This window comes from Mugil cephalus, chromosome 17, assembly GCF_022458985.1.
Source record: "Mugil cephalus isolate CIBA_MC_2020 chromosome 17, CIBA_Mcephalus_1.1, whole genome shotgun sequence".
NCBI lineage: Eukaryota > Metazoa > Chordata > Actinopteri > Mugiliformes > Mugilidae > Mugil > Mugil cephalus.
This window is the reverse complement of record NC_061786.1, coordinates 24,052,301-24,066,811: the sequence shown is the minus strand read 5'-3', so window position 1 is coordinate 24,066,811 and position 14,511 is coordinate 24,052,301. Positions and strand designations below refer to the sequence as shown.

General features: G+C 51.2%; 3 protein-coding genes across 4 annotated transcripts; 1 reads left to right on the top strand and 2 right to left on the bottom strand.

Moving 5' to 3' along the window:
• Positions 1 to 2,032: 2,032 nt before the first annotated feature.
• Positions 2,033 to 3,659, bottom strand: clec14a (C-type lectin domain containing 14A). Of its 2 annotated transcripts, XR_007114663.1 has the most exons (3): positions 3,504 to 3,659; positions 2,282 to 3,418; positions 2,033 to 2,250 (listed from the first exon to the last, which is right to left on the bottom strand). XR_007114663.1 is itself a non-coding variant. In XM_047611153.1 (2 exons), the coding sequence occupies exon 2, from the start codon at positions 3,398 to 3,400 to the stop codon at positions 2,582 to 2,584; it is 819 nt and encodes a 272-aa protein (XP_047467109.1). In that variant the 5' UTR covers positions 3,401 to 3,418; positions 3,504 to 3,659; the 3' UTR covers positions 2,033 to 2,581. The 2 variants fall into 2 exon arrangements, 1 of the variants encoding a protein (XP_047467109.1); XM_047611153.1 differs by having other exon boundaries at positions 2,033 to 3,418.
• Positions 3,660 to 4,610: 951 nt separating this feature from the next.
• sec23a (Sec23 homolog A, coat complex II component) lies at positions 4,611 to 13,901 on the bottom strand. Its single transcript, XM_047611139.1, has 20 exons — positions 13,639 to 13,901; positions 13,071 to 13,314; positions 12,926 to 12,983; positions 12,762 to 12,848; positions 12,442 to 12,678; positions 12,290 to 12,366; positions 12,012 to 12,156; positions 11,770 to 11,928; positions 11,113 to 11,228; positions 10,906 to 11,029; positions 10,747 to 10,827; positions 10,323 to 10,412; positions 8,066 to 8,172; positions 6,877 to 7,030; positions 6,720 to 6,797; positions 6,481 to 6,642; positions 6,089 to 6,175; positions 5,828 to 5,983; positions 5,214 to 5,279; positions 4,611 to 5,132 (listed from the first exon to the last, which is right to left on the bottom strand). Exons 2-20 carry the CDS (start codon positions 13,289 to 13,291, stop codon positions 5,043 to 5,045), a joined length of 2,295 nt encoding a protein of 764 aa, XP_047467095.1. The 5' UTR covers positions 13,292 to 13,314; positions 13,639 to 13,901; the 3' UTR covers positions 4,611 to 5,042.
• Positions 8,179 to 10,301, top strand: LOC125023703 (G-protein coupled receptor 161). The gene has a single exon (XM_047611157.1). It carries the CDS (start codon positions 8,927 to 8,929, stop codon positions 9,692 to 9,694), a length of 768 nt encoding a protein of 255 aa, XP_047467113.1. The 5' UTR covers positions 8,179 to 8,926; the 3' UTR covers positions 9,695 to 10,301.
• Positions 13,902 to 14,511: the final 610 nt, after the last annotated feature.

Genomic DNA, 14,511 nt, shown 5'->3' with positions numbered 1-14,511 from the left:
ATTCATTATTAATATAATATCAATAATTAATTTAAAATAATATTTTATGGACACATTCTCAAATTGTGACCTTTGACCTGATCCTGTGTGGCTGAGAGACAGAAACAAGATGAATGAAGGTTTGTGTTGTTGAGTTCAGTTTGTTCAAAGATAGTTCTAAGAATAAGAATAAGAATGATGAAAACTTTAATGAGACGTGTTGTGCCTGACTGACAGTTACAGAACTAGAATCAGTTGATCAATCAGCTGATTGGTTGGTGTCAGTCAGCTGTTCGTCTCCACCAGAGATGTCAGTCTGTTCTTTAACCAACTGGTTCCTGATTGGCTGAAACTTGATCACATGATGACGGAGGATGATGAGGAAGAAGACAGAATAATTTTAAAGGGGTGTGTGTGTGTTGGTGTGTGTTGTTGTATCAGCTGTATTAACAGCAGAGACATCAGAGACGTCCCTGACTAATGAGCTGGTCTCAGGGGTTAGCTCCTATCAGGAAAACATGCAGACCGTGGGCGTCATAAGACCTTCCTGAAGAATTTGATAATTTTTTTGTCTTTCTAGGTTCCTACTGTAGGACGAGTTAAGGGATGAAAAATAAGAAGAAACACACAGTATGATGATAGTGCAGTCACTGTGACTCGGGCTTTGCCCCCGGTCCTTATCGAAGATGATTAGAGATGGATAAAGCTTCAAAACAGATTTAGACACAACAGACTCATGGTGACCATGAGCTGGACGGGGTGGAGGGCGCTTACAGGAAACAGGAAAGAGTTTGTCAACACAGACTGTTTCCTGTCCCTAAGTGGTCAAAAGTATGTGGACAGCAAATCACAGGCATCAACCTGCAGATCTGTCCACATACTTTTAACCACCTGAACTCAGGCAGTAAATATGAAAACCACATATTCTAGCTCTAAAAGTATGTGGACGGTCTGCAGACACTAACATCTGTTGTCTGTCCACAAACCTCTGGTCAAACAGGAGCAAAGCACTGAATGCTTTAAACACAAACTTTAATTTGAATCACATTTAAACAAACACTTTAAAAAGTGAAATTAAATGTAGTTACAGTAATTATTAGAATAATTAAGAATAATTAGTCTAGATGAGATCTTAACTGAATTCAGTTCAACCATGAATAAAACAAGAAATCTACAGAGCAGCTGAAAAGTTTTAGTATCCTTTTGAATTTTCTGCATTTCTGATTGAAATGACTCAGAACTAACTATCATAAACAAAGTGAAACCATGAAACAGTAAAATTAAACTTGTGAATTTGTTTATTCTTCATCATAAAGTAAAGTAAACTTGAAAACAAGTTGAACCTGGTTGTATGTTTAATCAGGTGACAGAAGACTATTGAGACAGTGTTTAGTGGACAGATGAGACCAGAGCAGAACAGTTTGGTTTAAATGTTTGGAGATGAACCAACACTGCATTCCAGCATCAGAACCTCATCCCTCCATGAAACATGGGGGCGCTAATGTCCTGGTTTGGGCCTGTTCTGCTGCATCTGCTCATCATTGATGGACCAATGAACTGTGAATTCTACCAGTGAACTCTGAAAGAAAATGTCAGGACATGAGTCCATGAGCTGAATGTGAAGAGAAACTGGGTCATGGAGGAAGACAAGGAGCCCAAGAACACCAGTGGTTCTCCAGAAGAACCAGATGAATGTTTAGGAACAAGTCAAAGTCCTGACCTTCATCCAGTAGAAATGTTGGTGCATCAGCTGATGAGAGGAAACCACCAACATCTCACAACTCAGCTGGTTCTGTTCTGATTAATTGATCAGATTAGACCCTGATCAGCTGTTACAGGAACATTTAGTCTGAAGGACTCACAGACTCACACACTGGACACAAGGACTCAACAACACCATCAACACTGGACCAGTTTAGGTTTAAAATAAGCTGATGTTAATGAACCTGTCAGACAAAGCTCAGGTAGAAACCAGGTGACTCAGGTTTCTCACTTCCTGTCACGTTCATGTCTTCATAATGCAAACAGGAAGTGATGATGTCACTCAGATCAATTCAGTTCAATTCAATTTTATTCATGCAGCGTCAGTAACAACACAAACCGTCTCAAGATGTTTTACAAAACCTGGTCCACAACCTCCAGAGAAGCATGAAGAAAAAACAAGAAGAAACCAGAACCAGAACCAGCTCATATGGAGGGACCATCTGTCTAAGACCAGGTAGAGACAGAGAAGAGATGAAGATCCATCTGACTAAAGGGTCCATGTAGAACCTGATGATGGTTCAGAGACCGGATGTAGAACCTGATGATGGTCCAGAGACCAGATGTAGGACCTGGACTGCTGGAGGCCAAGGAGACTGGGCAGGTTGATGAGACCAGGACTACAGATGTAGTTTATGGAGCTCCACAGGAGGAGAAGAAGATGGAGGAGGGGGGTTAGCATGCTGCTAACATACTGCTAACATGCTGCTAACATGCTGCTAACATGCTATACAGGAGCAGCACAGAGCTACATGAGTAGTGGTAGAGGAGAGAGAAGAGGAGAGGAAGTTGGTGGGAGGAGAGAGAGAGAGAGAGAAGGACCAATCACAGCTCTGCTCCCTCATGTTGCCTCCTTCTCATTGGCTGTTTCTTTGGAAGTCTTCTCATGTTTGCTCTTCATCGCCATCTTCTGTGCTCTCCTGGCAGCGCGTCTCTTCGCCCGTCTCACCAGGCAGCACTTCACCGTCACCAGCACCAGCACCACCAGCACCACCAGCGCCGCCAAGGCCGCCAGCGCCGGGACCAGGATGGCGGCCAGCGAGCCGTCCGTGGGAGGGGGCGTGGTCTGGTCCACACACCTGTAGGAACCCTCTCTCTGGAAACCTTCAGCACACGGGCCAGAACTAGAACTGGGTTCAGGACTCTGAAGATCTGGTTCAGGTGTACTGGTCTCAGGTGAGCGTCCATCCTGTCCGTCCTCCAGCTTGCAGATGTACCTGTACTGGTTCTTACATGTAACAGAGATCAGACCCCACCGGGTCCTTCTGGACCCGTCAGACTGCGATGTCAGCGCCGCACACCGGATCTCCGTGCAGGTCTCAGCCGGTTCCTCCGCCCACTCGATCCCCTCTGAGTTCTGTAGACCGGTCTCGGTCCATCTGAAGCCCCGGAGCGGCAGCGTGGGAACCACACACTCAGTGTTGTTCTTCTTCAGCCCGACCCAGAAGGTCAAGTTCTTTTTGACCGAGATCAGCGCGAGGACGTGGTCGAGCTCCCGCTGGGTGGCGAGGGTGGCGAGGACCCCGGGTGAGCAGTTCTTCTGGGCGTCACTGAAGGAGCCCGCGGGGGACTGCAGGACGTAGCGTGGAGACGCCACGGAGACGTCTCTCAGCCAGAGGACGCAGAGACACGCCCACCACCAGGAGGACCGGGACGCCATGCCCTGAAGCTCCGCCCCCTGTCCAAGACGACAACCTTCGTTTGATTGTTGACGAACAGAGACATTTAGTTCAGACCAAACTCTGACGACATGGATTTCTTACCGTTTCTAAATCGTCCTCAGAACTGTTGTCTCTCCTTCATCTACTCCTCCTCTTCCTCCTGATACCTTCGTCTTCTTCCTCGTCTTCCTTCTTCTCCAGATTTTGACGTGTCTCAAACTTTGTCTCTCTCTCGTCCTTCTCTCTCGGTTGCTCCTCTGCACTAATTTTGCCGACGGACACACTGACCGCTCATATATTAACACCCCCCCCCGCCCCGCGGCCCCCGCCCCCCTCCTGGACAGGAAGTGTGTTGCATCTTGATAAGTCAGCTGGTTTCCTCCAGAGAAGCATTCAGACCTCATGAACATGATGGAAACACAGAAACTGATTCAGACGCTGCTCAGCTGGAAATTTATATTGTTCTGATTCCATCTGGTTGTAATTAAATTAATATGTAAATAATATGTAATTAATGTTGTTGACATGTAAAAATGTCTGGCTCACTGTTGTGTCAATAAACTAGAACCAGACTTCACTAATCGTGTTGAGTGCAGACTCTTAAATGAGCAGATTTTTGAACGGACTTTGGTCCAGCAGGTTGTTGGAGTGTCCTTGAGCAAGGCGCTGAAACCTGAGCCTCACTCATATGAACAAACCATGGAAACTCTCCGATTGCTGTGTTTCCTGTTTCCTGGAGGAAATGTGGGAAGAATGACAGGAAGCTGGAGGTCTATGGGGGCGGGGCCTAAAATGAATGGGCACCGTTGTTACGGTAACTGAAGGCACTGCCCCTTGGTTGGTCAGTTTTGAGCAGGATGATGTCACACACGTGAAAACTAAAAATGAAAGATGAAACAAACTCATCTGAACGAGAAGATGTTTCCTCTAAATGTCCAGTGGAGAGTTTAGGTTTTTATCACCTGGAGGTCACATGACTAGAGTCTGATATACTCACCTGGACCTGGATCAGACCTGGACCCAGACGTTCTAGAAACACCACAGAGCTCACATGTTCTCCAAAGGTTCTAGTGAAACAGAACCAGGTCCACTCTCCATCTGGACACTAGGATCAAACCAAAGAACCCAAAGTTCCTCCACGTTGGGTTTTTACCTCTTAAAGTGAATCTGGCTCTAAAATGCTACTGATTCACTACAGGAGGCAACGAACACACAATTCAACCTTTGGACATTTTATTTCTCCTGGACATCATCACATTCTACAATGACTGAAAATTCAAAGTTAGTCTGCGTGTTTTCTCCGTTAGCATGAGGCTAGCTGGTTAGCGCCGTGTAGCTTCTCTAGTTTCTAATGACGCCCAGCATGACAGGGTGGAGCAGAGAGGATTGTGGGTACTGTTTTCAGTTTCAGGTGTAGAGGACAGTTGCTGCTCTTCATTACATCACAGAGGGAGTTATTTTGAACACTGTTTTTTTATTTTATTGTTCACGAGGCTTTGTCTTTAACTAGTGGCCGTCTGTAAACCAGTTGCTGATTGGCCGACACCACGGCTGTGTGGGTTGCCATGGAAACCAATGCAAATGTCAGGCAGCAGATGCAAACAAACATGATGCAGTCGGGTGGAGTCGGGTCAGGGGGAGTCAGGCGGCGCTGGACACGGCGAGTTTCTTCAGGTGGTCCATGAACACCTGCAGGCTGACGTCGTCCGTCAGGATGGGAGCTCCAGATTCCTGCACAGGGAAACACTCAGTCAAAGCTGCACCTGATTGGTCCGTGGAGGAAGGTGTCGGAGGTTAAAGGTGAGGTCTTACCTGCCCCCAGCCGTACATGTTGTTGTGGGTCTGGGAGGGGTTGACTTTGGAAAGCAGGAAACGGGCCTGAAAGCAGCAGCAGAAGAAGAGAAGAGTGATAACTCTGGTTAGAAGAAAGTAGAGGCCGTGTTGCTGCCTTCTCATTGGCTGGTTCTTTGGAAAACTTCTCAAGAGTGTGTGAACCTGGAAACAGTTATCTGCTCTAATTACGTCCTGGCCTAACACAGGACTGACCCAGTCCACCCTTCCTCAAAGAAACAGAACCACCGTACGTCTCTGACATCCTGATTCCATCCTCACAACAACTCCTCTCAGTCCTGAGGAACTGTCTCAGGTCTAAAGGTGACTCCCTCCCACATTAAGTCCTGCTCCACTATCCGCTGGTTTAAATCTCATTTAAAGTGTTTCTCTTGGTTTAAGTGGGTCTTTAGTGGGTTTACTTCTGTCTGGTCCATCTTAAACTGATTTCTATTGTACTTTCATTGTTCTTCTGTGTTACTGGAGCCAGATGATTTATCTGCTCTGGCTGGAAAGAACTTTGGGTCGACTTCTGTTGTTCCAACTGTGCTATAGAAATTAAGTGACCAGACACAGCCGTGTGGTAGCGCCCCCACCTGGCTGCCACCGTGCTCCGTGTCGATGTATCTGGGCATCGGGAAGCGAGTATGCAGCAGCTCCTGGGCGTCGTCCACCGGAGCCTGGAGGAGGTGTCGGAAGTTCTCATACTCGGGCATCTCCTGGTAACCAGCCTTCCTCCACTGAGCCACGGTCTGAGGCGTGAGCAGGTAGACACGGGATTAGAGATAAACTAATACAGCAACACCTGCTCATTAGGACCTGATGGGGTCCATGTAAGTCCAGGTGTGTCAGGGTACCTCTCCGTGGTAGATGAGGATCTGGAAGAAGGTGTCCATCAACAGGATACGATCTGGAAGGATGCTGCTGCTGTCCAACAGGACGGGCTGAAAGACACATCCCCTGATCAATTAACCCATCAATTAACCACATAAATGGACCCATCAATTAACCAAATTAATTAACCAAATCAATTAACCCTAGTTAACAGATCAATTACACAAATACATTGGCCCATCAATTAAGCAAACAATTAACCCAGAAATTAACTGATCAATTAACCAAATAAATGAACTAATAAATTAAACACCCAATTAACCAATCAAATGTTGTCAATACTGAAAGGACTGTTAGTTTACAGGAGAATGTAACATATCCAGGTGTGTCCAGGTGTGTCCAGGTGTGTCCTTACCTCTGGCGGCCCGTTGAAGGAGTATGCGTAAAGAACAGGTTGGATCATGATGAGGGCCTGCGTCAGGTCCTGGCGGTTGAAGTGATGTCTGTAGTAGGAACTCTCATCTGGACTGTTGTTGAACACTTGTAGGAAGGGAGAGCGACGCAGGTGGAACATGAACTGAAAGCAGAGTGGACAGGTAACATTTAAAGGACGTGTAGCTGAGGCCCAGCAGGTCTGAGAGGAGGAGGACTCACCTGGGGATAGAGGGAGAAGGTCTCAGAGAACCTGAAGGAGTTTGGGTCGTCTTTGTGGTAATCTCCAAACTTCTGACACTGAAAACAAACCAACAGACACCAGGTCTTCAACGTGTCCCGATCTGAGTCTGGGTTTAGTCCTCAGTCGTTTCCCTACCAGTCTGATCAGCTGTCTGTCCAACCACCTGAGGACGTCCGGTCCCTCCTCCGTCTCCGCCCGATACACCGCCAACCTCGCCATCAAGATGGCCGCCGCCTCCTGGTCAAAGGACGCCGCGATGTTCTGGATTTGAGTCTGAGCGTCAGCCCAGCTGGAGGAGGGAGGACAGAGGGGAGGAGGGAGGACAGAGGGGAGGAGGGAGGACAGAGGGGAGGAGGGGACAAGGGAGGAGGGGACAAGGGGAGGAGGGGACAAGGGGGTGTTCACACAAGGACTTTATGTTCCCAGGTCAAGCAGCACCACACCTCCACCTAGTGGTCATTCAGAGTGATGCAGCTAAACTAATCCTTGTCAGAAACCAGAAAACACCTGTAACCATGGTAACAGTGGGGAGGCATACAGGTGTGGAGGCGTGGAGGTGTACAGGTGTGGAGGTGTGGAGGTGAACAGGTGTGGAGGTGTAGAGGTGTAGAGGTGAACAGGTGTGGAGGTGTGGAGGTGTGGAGGTGAACAGGTGTGGAGGTGTGGAGGTGTACAGGTGTGGAGGTGTGGAGGTGTACAGGTGTGGAGGTGTGGAGGTGTGGAGGTGTGGAGGTGAACAGGTGTGGAGGGGTGGAGGTGCACAGGTGTGGAGGTGAACAGGTGTGGAGGTGTACAGGTGTGGAGGTGTACAGGTGTACAGGTGTACAGGTGTGGAGGTGTGGAGGTGAACAGGTGTGGAGGTGTGGAGGTGAACAGGTGTGGAGGTGAACAGGTGTGGAGGTGGGTGTAAAAGGTGTGGAGTGGGGGTGTACAGGTGTGGAGGTGTGGAGGTGTACAGGTGTGGAGGTGTGGAGGTGAACAGGTGTGGAGGTGTGGAGGTGAACAGGTGTGGAGGCGTGGAGGTGTACAGGTGTGGAGGTGTGGAGGCGTGGAGGTGTACAGGTGAACAGGTGTGGAGGTGAACAGGTGTGGAGGTTTGGAGGTGTACAGGTGTACAGGTGTGGAGGCGTGGAGGTGTACAGGTGTGGAGGCGTGGAGGTGTACAGGTGTGGAGGTGTACAGGTGTACAGGTGTGGAGGCGTGGAGGTGTACAGGTGTGGAGGCGTGGAGGTGTACAGGTGTGGAGGTGTACAGGTGAACAGGTGTGGAGGTGTGGAGGTGTACAGGTGAACAGGTGTGGAGGCGTGGAGGTGTTCTGTCGTACTTCCTGGCCGTGGTGGTGACTCTGATGCGTCTCTGTCCTGATGAGTGTTGGTACTGGGTGACGAACTGAATCGCCCCCCGGCCGCCCTGAGGGATCGGAGCGTTGTGCTGCAGGAAACAAACCGATCAGCTGTTTAATCAGCTGTTGAATGAATAAATTAAAGTTGAATCAGTTATTGATGAACAGCAGCTTCTCTGATCACTGAACAAACAAACATGAAACCAATGCTGCGCTCTGATTGGCTGCTGAAATCCTCCATGGTCTGATGATTACACACCTGCACACCTGTTATTACACACGAGTACAAACACACCTGCCGGTCCTTCTGTCTCTGTGAGGACCTTCCCTGCCTTAATAAACCGGTGTGTTCTCAGTGCGGTGGTTAAAGCCTCATCATCTCAGCAGGTGACGGACAGGTGCACCGTGGTAACACCGTCTCTGGAGACACATCGACTGAGAGACACGCCTCCACCAGTCTGTCCTCCACCAGTCTGTCCTCCACCGCTCCGTCTTCGGGTCAGACTCCGTCAGACGTTAACACCGGATCACGGAGGACGGATAGACCGGCCTCACTGGACCTGATCAACGACTGCCTCTGGTTATAGGAACTAAACAAGGAGCCGACGTTCGTCTCTGAAGATTCATGAACGGGTTCAGACTCTGGCTGTGGAACGTTTTTACCTGCGGCTCTAACGGGGGGAGGGGCTTTCCTGAGACCAGGTGAGGGTGACGAGCTGTCAATAAATCGCTGGTCTTCCTCAGGAGAACTCCGTCAGTCCTGGGTTCTGATCATGTGACTTCCTCCTGGAGGGCGTTGGTTTTCGTGTTTCGGGTCGGTGACCTAGCTCCTGTCCCGGGAAGATGGCGGAGGCCGTGAGGACACTGTACGGTGTTTTAATGGTCCTGTCGAGCGTGGCGTCCGTCTGTGGGAACCTCGTCCTCCTGGTGGCGCTCCTCCTCAACAAGGAGCTCCGGTCCGACTCGCTGGGCCTCACCCTGAGCTTCGCCCTCAGCGACCTGGTCCTGGGACTCGCCATCATCCCCTTTGGAGCCTACAACAGCCTGCGGTGGCCGGTGGACGACCCCAGCACCAGCCCCGTGTGTCAGGGCAGCGCCTTCCTCCTCCTGCTCCTGCAGACCTCCTCCATCCACTCGCTCACCTGGACCACCGTCGCCCGGTTCTCAGAGATCTGCTTCGCCCTCAGCCACCGGAGCCTGTGGACGTCCGGGCGGAGCCGGGCGGTTCTGGTTCTGGTCTGGTTGTTCTGTCTGGTGAGCGCCGCTCTGCCGCTGCTAGGTTTCGGTGGCTACACCTACAGCGAGCGGCGGTTCCTGTGCTGCCTGAGCTTCAGCCCTGAGCACAGGTACTACGTAGCGACGTGGACGGCGGTGGGCGTGGTGGCGCCGGTCCTCGCCATGTGCTCCTTGAACGGGTACATCGTGTACGTGGCCAGGAAACAGGCCAGGAGGGGGACGTTCAAGTGCAACGAGCTGCACTGCTTCTACGTCCCAGCCAACAACTACCTGAGGAGCTCCGTCGTCATGGTCACCACCTCAGGTGAGCTCACGCTCTGCCCTGATTGGTCAGGCAGGTCACATGTCTCTGAACTGTTCACTGCTTCCTGTTGACACTGAGATCATGTGACCATGCATCCCTTTGCAGGGTGTCTCCTGGTCTGCTGGCTTCCCTTCATCTGCGTCGGTCTGTACGAGACATTCAGTGGTCAGCAGAGTCCGGCCCTAAGCTCCGCCCTCTCCACCTGGCTGGTTGTGACCAGCGCCAGCCTCAACCCGTGGATCACATGCATGACGCAGACGTGAGTAAGACTCCATGTTGAATGTGAGCCGGTGCGTTAACGTGTCTCTGAATGGACATGTCTCTGCAGCAGGTACAGGGCAGCAGCACGTCGGACCTTCACCTGGTTCAGGCGTCCATGTCCCAGGACGTCCCGCCCCCAGAGCCCCGCCCTCCAACTGGACACGACTCAAAGCGTCAACACTACAACTGCTGCAGCTCCTCCATCATCAGCCCAGGCACAGACACCTGGGCCACAGGCTGGCCTGCCAGACTGCACTCTGGGAAATGTGGTCCATCCCTCCATTTCCCTGTGATGTGATGTTCTGGACGTATGTTTGAAGTTCTAGGACGCCTAATTTTTTGTTTGGTCTGAAGCGAAATCACCTGTCAGGTGTGTGACATCTAAAATGAGCATAACCAGAGGTTGGAGGTGAGGGGTCAGGGGTCAGGGGATCCTACCTGGTTCACGACCTCAAAGAAAAGAGCCAACGTGGTGTTTGGATCCAGACCACAGATCTTCCACTGGCAGGTTCCTCCAGTTCCAATCTCCTGGAATGACAACATCAGAGTTACTCTGCCCCCTAGAGGCCACACCCAGAAACTACAACTACACCCACGTTCAGCCTCTGTTATAACTGTTGTATCTGTGTCTGTTGTTATTTTACTTTCAGACAATAAATTATTCATGATTAATATGAAATTAAAACAATTCATTCATTTACATCTGAAATGTACAATGTAGTTCCTGTCTCTAACCACTGGGGGACAGTGTAGTTCCTGTCTCTAACCACTGAGGACAGTGTAGTTCCTGTCTCTAACCACTGGGGGGCAGTGTAGTTCCTGTCTCTAACCACTGGGGGACAGTGTAGTCAAGTAAACCTACATTTTCAGAGACACAGGGTCCTTTGGCGTTGAGAGACACACAGGGACCGATGGCTCCTGAAACCTTGATCTCTCTGGACGTCTGCGAGACAAACAGCAGGGTTCATTAACCTGTGAGCCAGGTGAGCAGTGGGCGGAGCCTCTGTGTCCTCCGTCATACCTTGACCTCCAGCGTAGCGGCGAAAGCCATCTTAAAGGAGCCCTGGACGTCTTTGGTGAAGACTCTCTGGAAGGTCTGTTTGAACAGGGACGTGTTGAAGGAGTCGGCCATCACCATGAAGCCTCTGAGGGACAGAGACACCGTCATGACACCTCACCACCACAGGGGGCGCTGCCGTTACCTGAGAGACTGGCCCAGAGGACGTACCCGGTGTGGTTAGCGCAGCACTTCATCTCCAGGAGGCCGGTCTGGTCCAGAGCGCAGGCATAGATGTCCATGATGTGTCCATTAGAGGACGCCCTGCTGGCCAGAGACTCGTAATGCTGCAACAGAGACATGAGACAATTAAACCCCCTGGGGTGGACAGTGCGTCCAAATAACACGACAATTTAAGACGACGCAGCATCAAGACGCTTCTCACTGAGTCTGTTTCTACTTTAGTAGAAACTTCAAACTATAGATCGGTTTTAACTAGTGCTGAGGGAGTGAGGCTATATTCAGTCTATGGAGACAGGAGACACCTCAGAGACATTCAGACATTATTACTGGTTGGACACCTGATAGTTTTGGACATGGTCTTAAATTAATGGAAATAGTTGTAAATAACTAAATGTGTTGATCAGCTTTAGAAATGTCCAGGTTAGATTTACATTCTAAGTTCTAGAAATGGTTGGTTCAACATGTTTGTGGTTTTCTAACTTGTTCCTCCTGGATCTGATGGTTCTAGTCTGGTTTTAGCTCCAACGTGTTCACACAGTTTGTAAAGTTGAGCTGAAAGAATGAAACCGAACCAGGACCAAGGTGAAACAGAGTCAGACTCTGGGACACTAGACTCTGGACAGGAACTCGGTCCCTACGACTCACTTTAGTGGCTTTCTTCATGAACTTGGCGTTGTCCTTCTCGATGTCATGCCAGGACCTAATCGGGGTCTTCAGCTCGTCCCCCACCACCATGCCGGGCCCCTGCGTCGCCGGGCCACCGATGAACGTCATGATCCGAGCGCCGGTGTTGGGGAAGGTGCACTGTGGGTAAAAACTGATCAGACTCTTTGACCACGCCACACAGAACCGCCCCCCATGCACCCCCATGCCCCCACCCCCCTCACCTCAAGCAGGCCCACAGCGATGGACATGGCCACGCCCAGCGAGCGCAGCGGCCGTTTGCCCTGGGTGACCGGCCAGGGGTCACGCTGCAGCTCCCCCAACAGGTCGGTCAGGTTCATGTCGATCTTCTGCACCGGCTGAAGGAACCTGCAGGTGACACGAGGACCGTGGACTCAGAGGGGGGGGTTACCCAGAGGACTCAGGGTGGTGGGGGGGTTACCCAGAGGACTCGGGGTGGTGGGGGGGTTACCCAGAGGACTCAGGGTGGTGGGGGGGTTACCTGTTTGACAGCGGCTGCTGAGTGGGTTGAGGTCCTCGTCCCTGAGCCGCTGACGGTTTGGTCAGACCCAGCATCTCCTGCAGGAACCAGTTACAGCTGTTAGCGGCTGCAGGAATCAAACCCTCAACCTCAGGTCAGACTGGTGGATCTACCTGCAGCTGCTTGGCGTTCAGGTCCTTGGTCCCCCTGAAGACGTAGCTCTTGGAGATCCCTTCGCAGCCCAGCTCGTGGACCTGGACCATGCGTCCAAAGGTGATGAGTCCCACCAGAGCAGTGGGGGGCAGCAGAGACAGGGACATCTGCAGAGACTCCTTCAAGGCCTGCAGGTCCTCGTCCTCCATGCAGGTGTCCACCACGTACAGGAAGACGAGCGGCATCTGAGGGCCCCGCTGAGGACAGAGGACAGAGGACAGGTTACATGTCTGTTCGTACCCGTCCCTGTACCTGACTGCCCCGTCCCTGCCGGACTCACCTGGACCACATACTCGATGGTGGAGAACTGAGGCAGTAGCTCAGCTGGTTGGTTGACCTCAGAGATCCCGGCGTAGGACGGAGGAAACTGAGACGGACGAGAGGGACAAAGGGTCAGTGTCTCTGCTCCACCTGTCCAACAGGTGTGGGACACGCTGAACTCACCTGGTTCCTCTGGTAGCAGAAGTTACAGGCCCACAGCTTGGCTCGGTAGTCCACCTGGCTGGGAGACACAGGGGGCAGAGTTAGACAGGTTAGAGACAGGTAGAGACAGACAGGGACCGGGACCGGGACATGGACAGACTCGTACCACAGTGGGTTGAGGACAGCTCTGCAGGTGGCCCGGCTGCAGAGGACCGGTTCGTACTGGATCGGGGGGAGGTCCGTCCTCTCCTTCAGGGGGGTGAACAGCGCTGCCACCGGCACCACCATCCGGGTCGCCTCCAACCGGGAGGACGGCCAGACATTCCAGCTGAGACGGACCCCGTCCCGGTCCTCGCTCTGGGCGATGTACTCTGGGAAGGTCGTCATGGCAACGCAGGGAGACGGGACGCCTGGAGGGGGTGGGGGGGGGGGATCCATTAGATGGGGGGGGGCTGATAATACCTGATATGGATGATACTGATACCCGATATAGGTGATACTAACGGCTGATACTAATAGCTGATATAGATGATACTAATACTTGATATCGATGAATCTTCAGGAGTGGAGAACCGGGTCCAGGACCCAGACTGACCCAGGATGAAGCTCCACAGGTTATTTATTAGGGAGGTTTATTAAACAAGTCCTGGTTCCAGCTCCACCTCATCTACCTGTGGACAGGTAAGGCAGCAGCTCACCTGGTGCTCAACTCAAACTCAACGAAAGAGTTTTACCTGAGGCTGACAGATGAGGTCCCTCTAGTCCAGATGAAGCTGGGGATCCCTCTGGTCCAGGTGAATGTCGGGATCCCTCTGGTCCAGGTGAATCTCGGGATCCCTCTGGTCCAGGTGGAGCTGGGGGGTCCGTCTGGTGCAGATGAGTCCGGGGGTTCTTCTGGTCCAAATCAGTCCGGGTCTGACCGTAAAGCGTAAATCCGTGAGTCCCGCCGCTCCGGTGACAACGAAGCAAAACAATATGGCGGCGGAGCCACGTCAAGACACAGAGGGAACAAACACGAAGAGGTCTCACTCTGAGCCACTTTCAGGAGCCACATTCCTCACCGACGGAGACACAGAGGGGACCGGAGATGAGGTCTCACTCTGAGCGAAAACCAGAAACCAAACCCCCGCCTTTAATCCTTCGGCTCATTGAAATACGTTCAACCCAAGGGTTTTTATTTAGGACATAAAAGACTGTTTTACTTTTCTGAAATGTTTAAATGTTTCTAATGTTCCTCTGATAAATCCAGACGAATGGACGTCTCATATCTGGTCCCTGGTCTCATACCTGGTTCCTGGTCTCATACGTGGTTCCTGGTCTCATATCTGGTTCCTGGTCCTTAAACTAATGTAAACATGTATTTTTCACATTAGAACATCATCACATTAGAAACATCAGGACACTTGTTCTTCTTCATGGTTCCTGATAAACCAGGTCAGAGGGGGGACCTTGTAGACCACATTAGACCCTGATTACACCTGATGATGTTTCCTGGATCTTCTCTGATAGGCTCAATGAAAACCACATGACACTAAACCTCACTGAGAGGAACCAGGAACCACGTTACAGTTAGAAAGCCCACTTCTCTCCTTTTAATAACCTGATAT

Coding starts and splice junctions, on each gene's coding strand:
- LOC125023703 (XM_047611157.1), top strand. CDS start 8,927: ATGGCGGAGGCCGTGAGGACACTGTACGGTGTTTTAATGGTCCTGTCG.
- sec23a (XM_047611139.1), bottom strand. CDS start 13,291: ATGACGACCTTCCCAGAGTACATCGCCCAGAGCGAGGACCGGGACGGG. Junction 7,031..8,065: donor GTCACCACCACGGCCAGGAA/GTACGACAGAAC, acceptor TCCCTCCTCCAG/CTGGGCTGACGCTCAGACTC. Junction 5,984..6,088: donor TCCTCATCTACCACGGAGAG/GTACCCTGACAC, acceptor CTCACGCCTCAG/ACCGTGGCTCAGTGGAGGAA.
- clec14a (XM_047611153.1), bottom strand. CDS start 3,400: ATGGCGTCCCGGTCCTCCTGGTGGTGGGCGTGTCTCTGCGTCCTCTGG.